Source organism: Lepidochelys olivacea (assembly GCF_965140295.1).
Source record: "Lepidochelys olivacea isolate rLepOli2 genome assembly, chromosome: 23".
Taxonomy (NCBI): Eukaryota; Metazoa; Chordata; order Testudines; family Cheloniidae; genus Lepidochelys; species Lepidochelys olivacea.
This window is the reverse complement of record NC_140433.1, coordinates 14,133,749-14,148,019: the sequence shown is the minus strand read 5'-3', so window position 1 is coordinate 14,148,019 and position 14,271 is coordinate 14,133,749. Positions and strand designations below refer to the sequence as shown.

Genomic DNA, 14,271 nt, shown 5'->3' with positions numbered 1-14,271 from the left:
AAAAGAAAACCTGGATTATTCCGCCCCCACCCCATAAACCCTTGAGCCAGCCAGACCCCCCACCCTGGGACCAGACTAGAGCCAGCGCCCCCTAGCGGGGAAAGGCCCCATTTCCCACCCCCTCAAAGCTATGCAAGCATTTATAGCAAGAAATGGCACAGAAGTTTTATTAGAATAGTTGTTTTTGCTCCTCAAATAAATAGAAGGAGTTGTGGATAAATACTCTGCGCCAGATGCAGCATCCCACTGAGTCCTCAGTGCCCCCTTGGGGTCCCCCTTGAATACACCCCCTCCCACTGCCCCAGCCCTCCCAGTGTTAAAGCCCCTTGTTTCTTTCGTTGCTGTACAAACAGGGTATTTCGGTAGGGCCTACGTAAACAGACCGAGGGGGTTGGTCCCTGGGTCAAATCATGTGGCAGTTAGTTCCACAGGCTAACCACTCCCCCTTCTCTCCTAAATTCTCCATGCCCCTGGGTCCAAACACGTGGTCGTTCAAATGATTACCCAGCTCTCGGCCCCTTGCTGGGCCAAATCATGTAGTGGGGTAGTTCCACAGGCCATTCTCCCCTCTGCCAAATCATGTGGAAGGTAGTTCCACAGGTTAACCATAGTTCATCCTCCTCCTGTTAAGCTCTCCAGGCCTCTGGGTTAAATCATGTGGTTGGTAGTTCCACATGTAAACCATAGCCTGTTCTCCCCGGTTAAAGTCTTCAGACCTTGGGATCAAATCATCTGGCAAGTAGTTCCGTAGGGCCCCCCCCCCAGCTAAACTATCTGGTCCTCTGTAACAAATCATGTGGCAGGTAGTTCCACAGGTTAGCCATAGCTGATCCCCTCCCCTACTCCAAGACCCTGGCTCGAGTCAGAGGGACGCTGCATCTTCATGGTAGTGAGCGTGTGCGTGTAGGAGAGTAGTGAAGCACAGGCCCGAGGCAACGGTGAGGGGCTGGTGGGAAGGACGGGGGAGGGGGGGTCCGTCTCGCTCCTTAAGAGCCAGCTTCTTGTTCCTGGCCCATCGCCTCCAACAGTAGCCCCATGGGCGTCCTCTTCAGCCCAATGCTCTCGATCTTGTTCTCGATTTTATTCTTGAGGTTCCGGAGGCGAAAGGAGGCGTGGATCAGAATCACTGCAAGTGGCGGGGGGGGGGGGAAAGCGAGAAAGTGGGGGGGCTGAAAGCGTCCCCCGTCACTTGCTGAGAGCAGCCCCCGGCCCCCGCAACCCAAGTCCTGCGACACAGCAAGGCGGCAAGTCGCTCCCCCCTGCCGCAGCTCGGATGCATCGGCCGTGCAGGGAGCGTTTGCATGCAACCTCCCCCAGCGAAAGCTGCCCCGGGGTGGGGACTGCAGGCAGGGATGCTGCGGCGAGAATACATGGGCCGTGCCCCCGCCCGCTGGCGAAAGGAGGCAGCAGCATGGGGTCTGCCTAGGTGGATGCGCCTCTAACATGCAACCGAGCAGCGACGGCCCCCAAGGCTCTTGCAGCTAAACCGCAGGGGCCTGCTGTGCGCAGGGATGCTCCTGCTGGCATGGAGCGGCCCCCCCGGGCACAGCCCTGCTGCAGGGGGAATGCAGCCAATGCCGCTGCCCCCCGCAAGAGGCTGGCGCACCGAGCAGCGCCTGCAGGCAGGGGGGCTTGCAGCAGGGCCCCCGAGCACAGCGCTGCAGGAGCCGTTCCTCGAAGATGCAACCGCCCGCAGCAGGAAGGCTGCGGGAACGGCCCTGCCGAGGCGGCCTTGGAAATGCAACTGCCCTCCAGGGTGGGGGCTGCATGCATGGATCTGGCAGCAAGGAAGTGGCAGCTGTGCCCCCCCCTTGCCCTCCCAGCGCCAGTATGCAGCCTGTGACCCATTGATCTGACCCCCACCCAGTCCATGCACTGTGTTACCCCCAGCCTGCCCAACCTCCCCCACTTTACTCACCCCCATCAATCCCACTTCCCCCAATCAACCCCACTGCATGCCCCCCCTCCCTGATCTCTGCTACCCCATGTGTCCCCACCCCCAAATTCTACCCCAGCAAACCTGGCCCTCTTCCTCAGTGCTACCTGGCCCCACAGCATTCCCCAAGCCCTACTTAACCTGACCCCGTAGATTCCACACCCCATCAGGCCCCCACCTGCTGCCCATCCCTCCCCCCGACTCACTGGAGATGGGCAGGGTGACTGTCAGCAGGAAGACCCCCGAGCCCCCCAACAGGGACACCAGGCCGTAGGCGCTCCCCAGCACGGCCAGGAGGCTGGCGCCGGGATAGCTGCTCCGGAAGCGCCGAATTGGAGCCTTGTTCTCGGCCGCCCAGACGAAGGCGACGAAGACGAGGGTCACGGCAGAGCCAGAAAGCAGGGTGTGCAGGGGCCGGAAGTACCTGGGGGGACAGGGCAGAGTGAGAACCCAGGAGTCTGGATGCCCACATTCTGCATTGATCCTACCCTCACACCTTGCACACCCCCCGGAGCATGCCCAGCCCCCAACCACTTGCATTGACCCCATGGGGAGCAGGCACGCCCCCCCCTTGCAATGACCCCCCTGAGAGCATTGCACAGCCCCCCCACCCCTTGCACTGACTCCCCCGGAGCATACATAGCCCCCTCCCTCCTTGCACTGACCCCCCCCCGAGCATACACGGCCCCCCTTGCATAGAGCATGCCCAGCCCCCAACCACTTGTACCAACCCCCCCCGGAGCATGCACGGACCCCCCCCGGAGCATGCACGCCCCCCCCCTTGCACTGACCCCCCCGGAGCATGCACGGACCCCCCCCTTGCACTGACCCCCCTTGTAGCATGCAAAGCCCCACACTCCTTGCACTGACCCCCCCCGGAGCATGCACGGACCCCCCCTTGCACTGACCCCCCCCGGAGCATGCACGCCCCCCCCTTGCACTGACGCCCCGGAGCATGCACCCCCCCTTGCCCTGCCCCCCCCGCCGGCGCTCACCCCCCCAGCAGCAGCGCCAGCCCCAGGCCCAGCCCGTAGTTGCTCTGATAATAGAGCAGGTTGTTGAGGACCCGGTTCCTCCAGCGCTGCGGGTCGCGCGGGTCCGGGGCCGCCAGGCGCGCGGGGCCCAGCAGGAAATCGCCCAGCGCCCGCAGCGGGGGCGGCCGCACCTCGGACATCTTCAGCGCCGGCGGGAGGGGGGACTACAGCCCCCGGCATGCACCGCGCCGCCCCCGCCCGCCCGCCGGCCGGGGCCTCCCGCCGCGGCGCCGCCTGGGAAATGGAGTCCTGGAGGCTGCAGCGGGGAGAACGGAACAAAAGTGGGGTGGGGCTAGGAGCCCGGACTCCTGGGTTCTCTCCCCGGCGCTGGGAGGGGAGCCGGGTCTAGTGATTAGAGTGGGGTGGGGGGCGGGGCTGGGAGCCCGGACTCCTGGGTTCTCTCCCCGGCGCTGGGAGGGGAGCGGGGTCTAGTGATTAGAGCAGGGGGGGCTGGGAGCCCGGACTCCTGGGTTCTCTCCCCGGCGCTGGGAGGGGAGCGGGGTCTAGTGATTAGAGCAGGGGGGGCTGGGAGCCCGGACTCCTGGGTTCTCTCCCCGGCGCTGGGAGGGGAGCGGGGTCTAGTGATTAGAGCAGGGGGGGCTGGGAGCCCGGACTCCTGGGTTCTCTCCCCTGCGCTGGGAGGGGAGCGGGGTCTAGTGATTAGAGCCGGGGGGCTGGGAGCCCGGACTCCTGGGTTCTCTCCCCAGTGCTGGGAGGGGAGCGGGGTCTAATGGTTAGAGTGGGGCGGGGGGTTGGGGGCCCGGACTCCTGGGTTCTCTCCCCGGCTCCTGGTACGGGATCCCAACCCCCCCTCGGCCCAGTTCTCACCTAATTGTTCTGCAGCCAGCTACCGCTGCCCCCACCCCAGCCCCAGCAGTGGTCGCATCTGTTGCTGTTGCGCTGCCCCATACGTATGTGGGTCCCTGCTGCCCCCTGGGAGTGGGGAGCCCTGATCTGTCTGTGGGGGTGTTGACTAAGAGGCGGTCGAGTGGGGTTGCGGGGGGGGTCGGTTGTGGGTGTGGGGGCAGGGCAAAGGGGTGCTGTAGGGTGGGGGTTGGTGGGTGTGGGGGGCAGGGCACAGGGGTGCTGTAGGGTGGGGGTTGGTGGGTGTGGGGGCCAGGTCGCAGGGGTGCTGTAGGGTGGGGGTTGGTGGGTGTGGGGGCAGGGCGCAGGGGTGCTGTAGGGTGGGGGTTGGTGGGTGTGGGGGGCAGGGCACAGGGGTGCTGTAGGGTGGGGGTTGGTGGGTGTGGGGGGCAGGGCACAGGGGTGCTGTAGCGGGGGTTGGTGGGTGTGGGGGCCAGGTCACAGGGGTGCTGTAGGGTGGGGGTTGGTGGGTGTGGGGGGCAGGGCACAGGGGTGCTGTAGGGTGGGGGTTGGTGGGTGTGGGGGCAGGGCACAGGGGTGCTGTAGGGTGGGGGTTGGTGGGTGTGGGGGGCAGGGCACAGGGGTGCTGTAGCGGGGGTTGGTGGGTGTGGGGGCCAGGTCGCAGGGGTGCTGTAGGGTGGGGGTTGGTGGGTGTGGGGGGCAGGGCACAGGGGTGCTGTAGCGGGGGTTGGTGGGTGTGGGGGCAGGGCGCAGGGGTGCTGTAGCGGGGGTTGGTGGGTGTGGGGGCAGGACATAGGGGTGCTGTAGGGTGGGGGTTGGTGGGTGTGGGGGCAGGGCGCAGGGGTGCTGTAGGGTGGGGGTTGGTGGGTGTGGGGGCAGGGCATAGGGGTGCTGTAGGGTGGGGGTTGGTGGGTGTGAGGGGCAGGGCACAGGGGTGCTGTAGGGCAGGGATTGGGGGGCAGTGCCGGGCATGGGGGAGGTCTTGCAGGGGATGTTGTGAACTGTTGAGGGGCCGTGGCCAGGAGCAAGGGAGAGAAACGGGCCGTGGAGAGGAGGACGGGAGCCTGGTTCGCTGCCCCCCACCACCACCTACCCCAAGCGATAGAAGGACACAGGTCACTGAGCGGACGAGTGCGGCAGAGTCCAGGAGCGAAGGAACGAGGCAGCCTCGGAGAGAACGAGACAGCCCTAGCAGAGGAGTACAGGAGTGAATCACCCCAGCAGAGCACAGGAGCGAGGGAACAGGACAGGCCCAGCGGAGGAGGAGTGTGGGAGCGAGGGAAGAAGACGGGCCCGGCAGAGGAGGAGAACTGGAATGAGAGAACGATTCATGCCCTGTGGAGGAGTGTGGGAGCGAAGGAACAAGACAGGCCCGGCGGAGGAGGAGAACTGGAATGAGAGAATGATTCAGGCCCTGTGGAGGAGTCTGGGAGTGAGGGAATGAGATGGGCCCGGCAGAGGAGGAGAGTGGGAGCGAGGGAAGAAGATGGGCCCGGCAGAGGAGGAGAACCGGAATGAGAGAACAATTCAGGCCCTGTGGAGGAGTGTGGGAGTGAGGGAATGAGACGGGCCTGGCGGAGAAGGAGTGTGGGAGCGAGGGAAGAAGATGGGCCCAGCGGTGGAGGAGTGAGGGAACGAGGCGGGCCCGGTGGAGGAGGAGTACCGGAATGAGAGAACGATTCAGGCCCTGTGGAGGAGTGCGGGAGCGAGTGAACAAGACGGGCCTGGCAGAGGAGGAGTGCGGAAGTGAGGGAACGAGACAGGCCCAGCAGAGGAGGAGTGTGGGAGTAAGGGAACGAGGCGGGCCCGGTGGAGGAGAAGTACCGGAATGAGAGAACGATTCAGGCCCTGTGGAGGAGTGCGGAAGCGAGGGAACGAGACGGGCCCAGCGGAGGAGTACGGGAGGGAGGGAGCGGGAATGAGGCCACACAGATCCACGGGCCTGGTGCTCTCACCCGGCTCTGGCACTGCCCCTGTTGAGGGTGGGGGTCTTCAGTGCACCAGCCCCCCCTTCGGCTCACACTCTCCCTGGGGGGAGTCCCTTGCCCTCTCTGCCCCCTGGGACCAACCCTCAGTGCCCCCGAGCGGTGAGGGGTTCCCCCCGGGAGGGAGACACCCACCCAAAGGGAGCCTCCCCCCCAGCTGCCTGAATCTGGAGTGACTCTTGGCCTGTGTGAACGCAGGACGGTTTAATTTGGTGTCTGGAATACAGCATAGACCGGAAAGTTACCCCCCCTCGGCCCCTTTGTCTTTCAGCTGGCTGCCTGCCGAGGTGGGGGGCATCCCTGGTCGTTTATTGCTAGGTGGGAAGTTTGGGGGACAGTGGGGGGTTAGGGCCCCCCACTGGGCCCCTGAACCCCCTCACTGCCCCCAAACCTCCCACTGTGCCTGACAGAGCCCCCCAAACCCTCCAGGGCTCCCCACAGGGCCCCAAATTCCCCACAGCCCCTCTCTGTGTCCCCCCACCCAGCATCAGGGCTCTGGAGCAGCAGGGAGGTGGTCTCCTAGCAACAGCCAATGGGAGGAGAGGATGCAGCTGGATGCGGGGGGCAGAGTGGGGAAGGCGGCTGCTGGGCCCTCACTGAGCCACAATTGGTGGAGGCGGTTTCCCTTCCCCCCACAGCCCTGACCCTCCCCGGCTCAGAAGGGGGGGCTGGCTGAACAGAGGGGACCCCAATGCCTGACCCCCCCCGGCTGAGAAAGGGGGGCTGGTTGAACAGCGGGGACCCCAATACCTGACTCCCCCTTTCACTCACACACTCCTCCCTCCGTCTCTCAGGCTCACGCCTTCCTGGGCCCTCTTCGGGGCTGATGGCAGACGGATCCGACCCCCCCTCCCCAGGGGCTCCCCCTGAGATGTCCCTTTGCCATCCAGCCGCGGCCACCAGGGACCCTCTGGCTTCGGCCTCTGGTCTTCCTCGGGCAGGCCCCGAACCTGGGAATAAAACGTTTGGGGTTCTGTCCTAAGTCTCCCGCCTCCGGGGCTCTGTCCAGAGCGGAGCACCCCCCACTAAGCCCCCCCGCCCCCGACCCACAGCACGGCGCCCCCCCCCCAGCATCCGGCCCCGATTGCCAGGGAGAGCGCCCCCTGCCCAGCCCCCCACCCTGCTCTCTGCCCCATGGTGCCCCCCTAGCACCCAGCCCTGACTGCCAGGGGAGAGAGCCCCCTGCCCAGCCCCCCAACCTGCTCCCCACAGCACAGTGCCCCCTAGCCGGGGGGCAGGGGCACACACAAGGAGACCACCACTTGGGCTTTACATCAAAATACCTGACGAGCCTTTATTTCATTAGTTAATTAATCAACACCAGACGGACAGACAAGGGCTGTTACTGAATGGACTGCTAGAAGCTGGGGGAACCAAGGGAGTGGGGGGGGGGCAGAGCTAGGGCAGGGGGTGAATGGGGAGGTTCAGAGCTGGGGGGGCAGAGCCCTGGGGACACTAGGGGGCTCAGAGCTGGGATATTGGGGGGCAAAGCCGGGGGGGAATAGGGGTCTCGAAGCGTGTCGGGGGCGAGCCGTGACCCCAATGGGGGGGGCAGTTGGCTTGTGTGGGAAAGACGTGGGGCCCAGAGATAAGCTGGCCTGTGGAGGGAGGGGTCATTGGGGGGGCAGAGATTGGGGGGCTAGGAGCAAGGCAGCCCCTCCCCCGCACCCACAGGCTGGCTACATTCAGAGACGGGCGGGGGGGGGGACATAAGCCCCCCCCCGCCGCATTAGCGCTCACTGGGCCCTGGGAGAGGGTCCCCATTACTCAGGCAGATACCGCAGCAGAGGTTCCCCCCCATACACCCCTCTCCGCCCCCCACCAGCCTCCTCCTCCTCCTCCGTCCTCTTGGCCCGCTGCAGCTGGGGTGCCCCCGCCTCAGGCCCCTCCCCATCATCCCCGAGCCGCTTCACACGCAGCAGGGTGGGGGGTTCTTCCTCCAGCCCCCGGCGCAGGCGTCTGGGGTGGCGGGGGGGTCTCGTCTCGCCGCCCCCCGCGAGGATCCGGCCCACCAGGTACCTGCGAGCCAGAGGAAAAACGGGGCTAGAACCCAGGCGTCTGGGATCCCAGCCCCCGCCCCCCACTCTGATCCACTAGACCCTGCTCCCCTCCCAGAGACAGGGAGAGAACCCAGGAGTCCTGACTCCCAGCCTCCCCTGCTCTAACCACTAGACCCCACGCCCCTCCTAGAGCCAGGGATAGAACCCAGGCGTCCTGAATCCCGGACCCTGGCTGAGGCCCATCGCCTTTTCCTTCTAGGGGGCGCTGGCTCCCATCTGACCCTGGGACTGGCCGGCTCAGGGGGGCAGGGCATGGGGCCCGGGGCCCAGCCCTTCTCCAGGCACCTCAGCATCTCCGCATCCATCTCCCCAGGCTCCTCATCCCCCGGCTCGTCCTGGTGGCTCTCGTAGGCCCCGTCCGTCCGGTAGCGGCTCAGCTGGGGTGGGGCCGGGGGCCGGGTCCTGGGCGGGGCGCCCGCCCCGGTCTCATCGTAATCGGGGTACGGGGCCCCCCTGGCCTGGTCCCACAGCTGCAGGAGGGAGGCCAGGGGGACCGATTCCTGGAGGAGGCGCTGGAGAGCCAGGGCGGCCTGGGCCCCGTCCTGCCTCCAGCGGCCACCGGCGGGCACCTCCTGGAGCCACGGGGTGCCCCCCGGCTCATCCTCCCGCCACCGGCCCGCAGGGGGTGCCCCCAGCCTCTCCAACGCCTGGGCCAGCAGCTCGTCCTGGGCCAGCGGCCCCAGCCGGGGGTAGTAGATCTCGTTGGCCAGCCCCATCTCCCCCTCATAGGGAGCCCCCCGCAGGTCCCGTCGGAAACGTCGGGGGCCCCCGGCCGAGTCGTGGGGCAGTGCCCCCCTGGGGCCGGCAGGAAGAGCCTGTGGGGAAAACACAGAGAGAAAGAGGCGGAGAGGTGAATGGACGGTACCCAAGATTCCCAGCGAACCCAGGAGTCCTGGATCCCCCTCCCCCGGCCCGCTCTAACCACCAGACCCCAATGCCCTCCCGGAGCTGGGAGTCCTGCTCTTTTCAGCACAGGACAGCTCCCCACTTTTTCCAGCTAATGGGGGGGGGGTTCAGCAAATGGGGGGGCAGGTCTGGGAGATGGTGGGGGAGGGGCATCTCTGTAGTGATCCCCCCGCCCTTGTGTCTGTGGCAGCCGGGATCCGCAGGCTGAGTCACCAGGAGTGCTGGGGGGGCGGGGAGGGAGGGTTGGCAGCTGGCTCTGGGGGAGATGAGGAGGGGTTGTGGGGGGCGCTGCCAGCCCCGGCCCCCAGGCATCACAGACTGTGCGTTGTCTGTGGCCAGCAGGGCCCCTTCTCGTTCTTTCTCTCTCCCCCCCACTTCCTCCCCCCTCCCGGTGCACAGCTCAAATGCGGCTGCTTCTGGGGCGGAGTGCGACAGTGACACAGAACCCCCCATCCCTCTCCATCCTCCAGACCCCCCCTCCTCAAACACCCCGTCCCCCTAGACCCCCAAACACCCCCCATCCTCCAGACCCCCCATCCCCTCAAACACTCCATCCCCCTAGACGCCCCAAACACCCCCCATCCCCCAGACTTCCCATTCCCCCAAACACCCCATCCTCCTAGACCCCCAAACACCCCCCAACCTCCAGACCCCCCATCCCCTCAAACACCCCATCCCCCTAGACCCCCCAAACACCCCCCATCCCCCAGACTTCCCATTCCCCCAAACACCCCATCCCCCTAGACCCCCAAACACGCCCATCCCCCAGACTTCACATCTCCCCAAACAGTCCATCCCCCTAGACCACCCCCCCAAACACCCCACATCCTCCAAGACCCCCACACCCCAAACACCCCCATCCCCCTAGACGCCCCCCCTGCAAACACTCCCCATCCCCCTCAAACACCTCCATCTTCCAGACCCCCATCCCCCTCAAGCACCCCATCCCCATAGACCTTCACCCCCTCTAACACCCTCTTAAACCCCCAACCACCCTCAACTCCCCATCCTCCAGACCCCCATCCTCCTCAAACACCCCATCCTCCTAGACCACCACCCTCCCAAACACCACCCATCCCCTGAGACCCCCACGCCCCAAACACCCCCCATCCAGCGACACCGCCCACCCCCAAACACTGCCCACTCCGTTTATACACCCCACCCCCAACTCGATCCCCCCAGCACCCCCCTCGATCCGCCCCAACGCTACCGTCTCCACTGAGGGGGGAACTCACAGCCCCCCCTCCGATCTCGTGCGCTGTGGGGGGGGGCGCGGTCTGGGCTTCGGAGCCCCGGAGATGGGACCATCAGCCCCCCCGACTCCCCTGGCTCCGGGTACATCCCCGACCCCGGGAGACCATAATAAGGAGTGGGGGGGGGAAGGGGACGAGGGGTTCGCGGAGGGGGATAAAAGGAGAGAAGACGAGGGGTGCAGGGAGGGGAAGGAGAAGAGAGGGCGCAGGGGGAAGATGGGGAGAGACGGGGCGCAGGGGGGGAGAAGGGTGAGCATGGGGCTATGGCGAGAGATGGGGCGCCGGGGGAGGCGATGGAGAAGATGGGGGCGCCGGGGGAGGCGATGGAAAAGATGGGGCTGCCGGGAGTGCGATGGGGAGAGATGGGGGCGCAGGGGGCTATGGGGAGACATGGAGAGGCGGAGGCGACGGAGAAGATGGGGGTGCCGGGGGTCCCATGGGGAGAGATGGGGGTGCTGGGGGGCGATGGGGAACAGGGGGGCGCAGGGGGATAGATGGGGCGCCGGGGGGCGATGGGGAGAGATGGGGCGCAGGACTCGGGGGGCCCAGGTCCCCTCCCTACCTTCCCGGCGGCGGGGCCCACCGCGCAGAGCAGGGTCGCCAGCATCAGGCTCGTAGCCATCGCGCAGGGACCGGACGGGACCGAACCGCCGGGAGCCGGAGACACCGACCGGCGCAGGAAGCTGCCGCTGCAGCGAAACCTGCCCCGCCCCAAGCCCCGCCCTCCCCGGATCCTCCCCCCTGCATCCAGCCCCCCCCAGCATCCCTCGGGATCCTCCCCCCTGCATCCAGCCCCCCCCAGCCCCCCAGCATCCCTCGGGATCCTCCCCCCTGCATCCAGTCCCCCCCCAGCCCCCCAGCATCCCTCGGGATCCTCCCCCCTGCATCCAGTCCCCCCCCAGCCCCCCAGCATCCCTCGGGATCCTCCCCTCTGCAGGAGCTGCGGGTCGGCAGTGCGGGGCACCTGCAGGGCTGGGGGGGCATCTTGGTGCCTCCCTGCTAATTAATTTCTGCTTCCCGCAGCATCCATTGCCATGGAGACACAATTACTCATTTATGGGGGGGGGAGAAAGTACATGATGGGAAAGACCCAAGGTGGCCTGGAACTCACTCACCCCCCCAGCCCTGCCTGTGCCCCTCACTCCCGACCCACAGCCCCTGCCCCCCACAGCCCTGCCCTGCCCCCCCCCCCCGCAGCCCTGCCCCTCACTCCCGAGCTGCAGCCGCCTGCCAGCCCAGCCCTGGGCTCCCCCCAGCCCTGCCGGTGCCCCTCACTCCCGACCCACAGCCCCTGCCCCCCACAGCCCTGCCCTGCCCCCCCCCGCAGCCCTGCCCCTCACTCCCGAGCTGCAGCCGCCTGCCAGCCCAGCCCTGGGCTCCCCCCAGCCCTGCCGGTGCCCGACTCTGGACCGTAGCCCCTGCCCCCCACAGCCCTGCCCCCCTGCTCTGCCGGTGCCCCTCACTCCTGATCTGCAGCCCCCTGCCAGCCCTGCCCTGGGCCCCCACGCAGCCCTGCCGGTGCCCCTCACTCCAGACCCATAGCCCCTGCCCCCCACAGCCCTGGGCTCCCCCCAGGTCTGCCGGTGCCCCTCACTCCCGACCCACAGCCCCTGCCCCCCCCCCCGCAGCCCTGCCCCTCACTCCCGAGCTGCAGCCGCCTGCCAGCCCAGCCCTGGGCTCCCCCCAGCCCTGCCGGTGCCCCTCACTCCCGACCCACAGCCCCTGCCCCCCACAGCCCTGCCCTGCCCCCCCCCGCAGCCCTGCCCCTCACTCCCGAGCTGCAGCCGCCTGCCAGCCCAGCCCTGGGCTCCCCCCAGCCCTGCCGGTGCCCGACTCTGGACCGTAGCCCCTGCCCCCCACAGCCCTGCCCCCCTGCTCTGCCGGTGCCCCTCACTCCTGATCTGCAGCCCCCTGCCAGCCCTGCCCTGGGCCCCCACGCAGCCCTGCCGGTGCCCCTCACTCCAGACCCATAGCCCCTGCCCCCCACAGCCCTGGGCTCCCCCCAGGTCTGCCGGTGCCCCTCACTCCCGACCCACAGCCCCTGCCCCCCCCCCCGCAGCCCTGCCCCTCACTCCCGAGCTGCAGCCGCCTGCCAGCCCAGCCCTGGGCTCCCCCCAGCCCTGCCGGTGCGCCTCACTCCCGACCCACAGCCCCTGCCCCCCACAGCCCTGCCCTGCCCCCCCCCGCAGCCCTGCCCCTCACTCCCGAGCTGCAGCCGCCTGCCAGCCCAGCCCTGGGCTCCCCCCAGCCCTGCCGGTGCCCGACTCTGGACCGTAGCCCCTGCCCCCCACAGCCCTGCCCCCCTGTTCTGCCGGTGCCCCTCACTCCTGATCTGCAGCCCCCTGCCAGCCCTGCCCTGGGCCCCCACGCAGCCCTGCCGGTGCCCCTCACTCCCGATCCGCAGCCTCTGCCCCCCGCAGTCCTGCCCCCTGCTCTGCTGGTATCCCTCACTCCCGAGCTGCAGCCCCCTGCCAGCCCTGCCCTGGCCCCCCCGCAGCCCTGCCGGTGCCCCTCACTCCCGACCTGCAGACCCCTGTTGCATTTGGCAAGCCTCCAACCCGACCCCCCCACCCCCCCCATCACTGGCGGGCATTTTGAGAGCTGTAAATACAGGGAGCTGCCGCGCCAGTAGCCGGGCGATGAGCCCTGCAGGAGGCTGCATCTCACTGTCTGCTCATGGGGATGAATTAGTTATGGCAGGATCCATTAGCGCTCATTTCTTCTCTGATGCCTTTCCTGGTTCCCGGCCCAGCCCCCACCGATCAGCGGGCCCAGCTGCCGAGCTGAGAGAGTCCAGGGCAGCGCTGAGATGCGGCCACCTCTGGGGCGGGGCAGCTGGGGAACAGCCGCACATAACACCACACGAGGATAGCTTGCCCAGCACTGAGATGCGGCCACCTCTGGGGTGGAGCAGCTGAGAACCAAAACTGGGGAATGGTGGGGAAGTAGGAAAAGGGTTGGATTGTCACCCCCTGTCCACGGTCTCTCTCAGCTATTGTGCTGGGATGGGAGAGATTTGAATTTCAGTGTCACACCCAAGCGGGACAGAGCAAGTGTGTGAGATGGATGGATAGATGTGGTGTCTGGGGAGGGATGGATGGATGGATGGATGGATGGGGTGTGTCGGGATGAATGGAAGGATGGATGGATGGAAGAATGGATAGACGGGGTGTTGGGATGGATGGGGTGTCGGGAAGAATGGAAGGATGGATGGGGGATGGGGATGGATGGATGGATGCATGGATGGGGTGTCAGGATGGATGGATGGATGGGGTGTGTCGGGACGAATGGAAGGATGGATGGAAGGATGGATGGATGGATGGGTGTGGGGATGGATGAATGGAGTGTCGGGATGGAATGGATGTGGTGTTGGGATGGATGGAAGGATGGATGGATGGACGGGTGTGGGGATGGATGAATGGGGTGTCGGGATGGATGGATGTGGTGTTGGGATGGATGGAAGGATGGATGGATGGGGTGTCGGGATGGATGGGGTGTCTGGGGATGGATGCATGGAAGGAAGGAGTGTTGGGTTGTATGGATGGATGGATGGATGGATGGGGTGCTGGGATGGAAAGATGGATGGGGTTTGGAGATGGATGGGATGGTTGGATTGGATGTCTGGATGGATGCATGGAAGGATCGATGGATGGGGTGTCAGGATAGATGAATGGAAAGATGGATGTCTGGGGATGGATGGGTGGGGTGTTGGGATGAATGGATTGATCGATGGTGTGTTGGGATGGGTGCATGGAAGGATGGATGGATGGGTGTCTGGGGATGGATGGAAGGATGGATGTGATGTTTCGATTGGGTGTCTGGATGGATGGATGCATGGAAGGATCGATGGATGGGGTGTCGGGATGGAAGGATGGATGTCTGGGGATGGATGGATAGATGGATGGGTGGGGTGTTGGGATGAATGGATGGATGGGGTGTTGGGATGGGTGGACGGAAGGATGGATGGATGGGGTGTCGGGATAGATGGATGGAAGGATGGATGTCTGGGGATGGATGGATGGAAGGATGGATGGATGGGTGTCTGGGGATGGATGGATGGATGGGTGGGGTATTGGGATGGATCGATGGGGTGTTGGGATGGAAGGATGGATGGATGGGTGTCTGGGGATGGATGGATGGATGGGTGGGGTATTGGGATGGATGGATGGGGTGTTGGGATGGATGGATGGAAGGATGGATGGATGGGTGTCTGGGGATGGATGGATGGATGGGTGGGGTATTGGGATGGATGGATGGGGTGTTGGGATGGAA

The 14,271-nt window shown here is 66.2% G+C and overlaps 2 protein-coding genes across 2 annotated transcripts; both read right to left on the bottom strand.

The window, feature by feature from the left end:
- Nucleotides 1-139: 139 nt before the first annotated feature.
- PRAF2 (PRA1 domain family member 2) lies at nt 140-5,192 on the bottom strand. The gene is made up of 4 exons (XM_084612503.1): nt 4,889-5,192; nt 2,932-3,226; nt 2,143-2,360; nt 140-1,126 (listed from the first exon to the last, which is right to left on the bottom strand). The coding sequence occupies exons 2-4, from the start codon at nt 3,108-3,110 to the stop codon at nt 987-989; spliced, it is 537 nt and encodes a 178-aa protein (XP_084468629.1). The 5' UTR covers nt 3,111-3,226; nt 4,889-5,192; the 3' UTR covers nt 140-986.
- A 1,856-nt stretch (nt 5,193-7,048) lies between these two features.
- Nucleotides 7,049-10,701, bottom strand: PCSK1N (proprotein convertase subtilisin/kexin type 1 inhibitor). Its single transcript, XM_084612812.1, has 3 exons — nt 10,562-10,701; nt 8,126-8,655; nt 7,049-7,799 (listed from the first exon to the last, which is right to left on the bottom strand). Exons 1-3 carry the CDS (start codon nt 10,619-10,621, stop codon nt 7,544-7,546), a joined length of 846 nt encoding a protein of 281 aa, XP_084468938.1. The 5' UTR covers nt 10,622-10,701; the 3' UTR covers nt 7,049-7,543.
- Nucleotides 10,702-14,271: the final 3,570 nt, after the last annotated feature.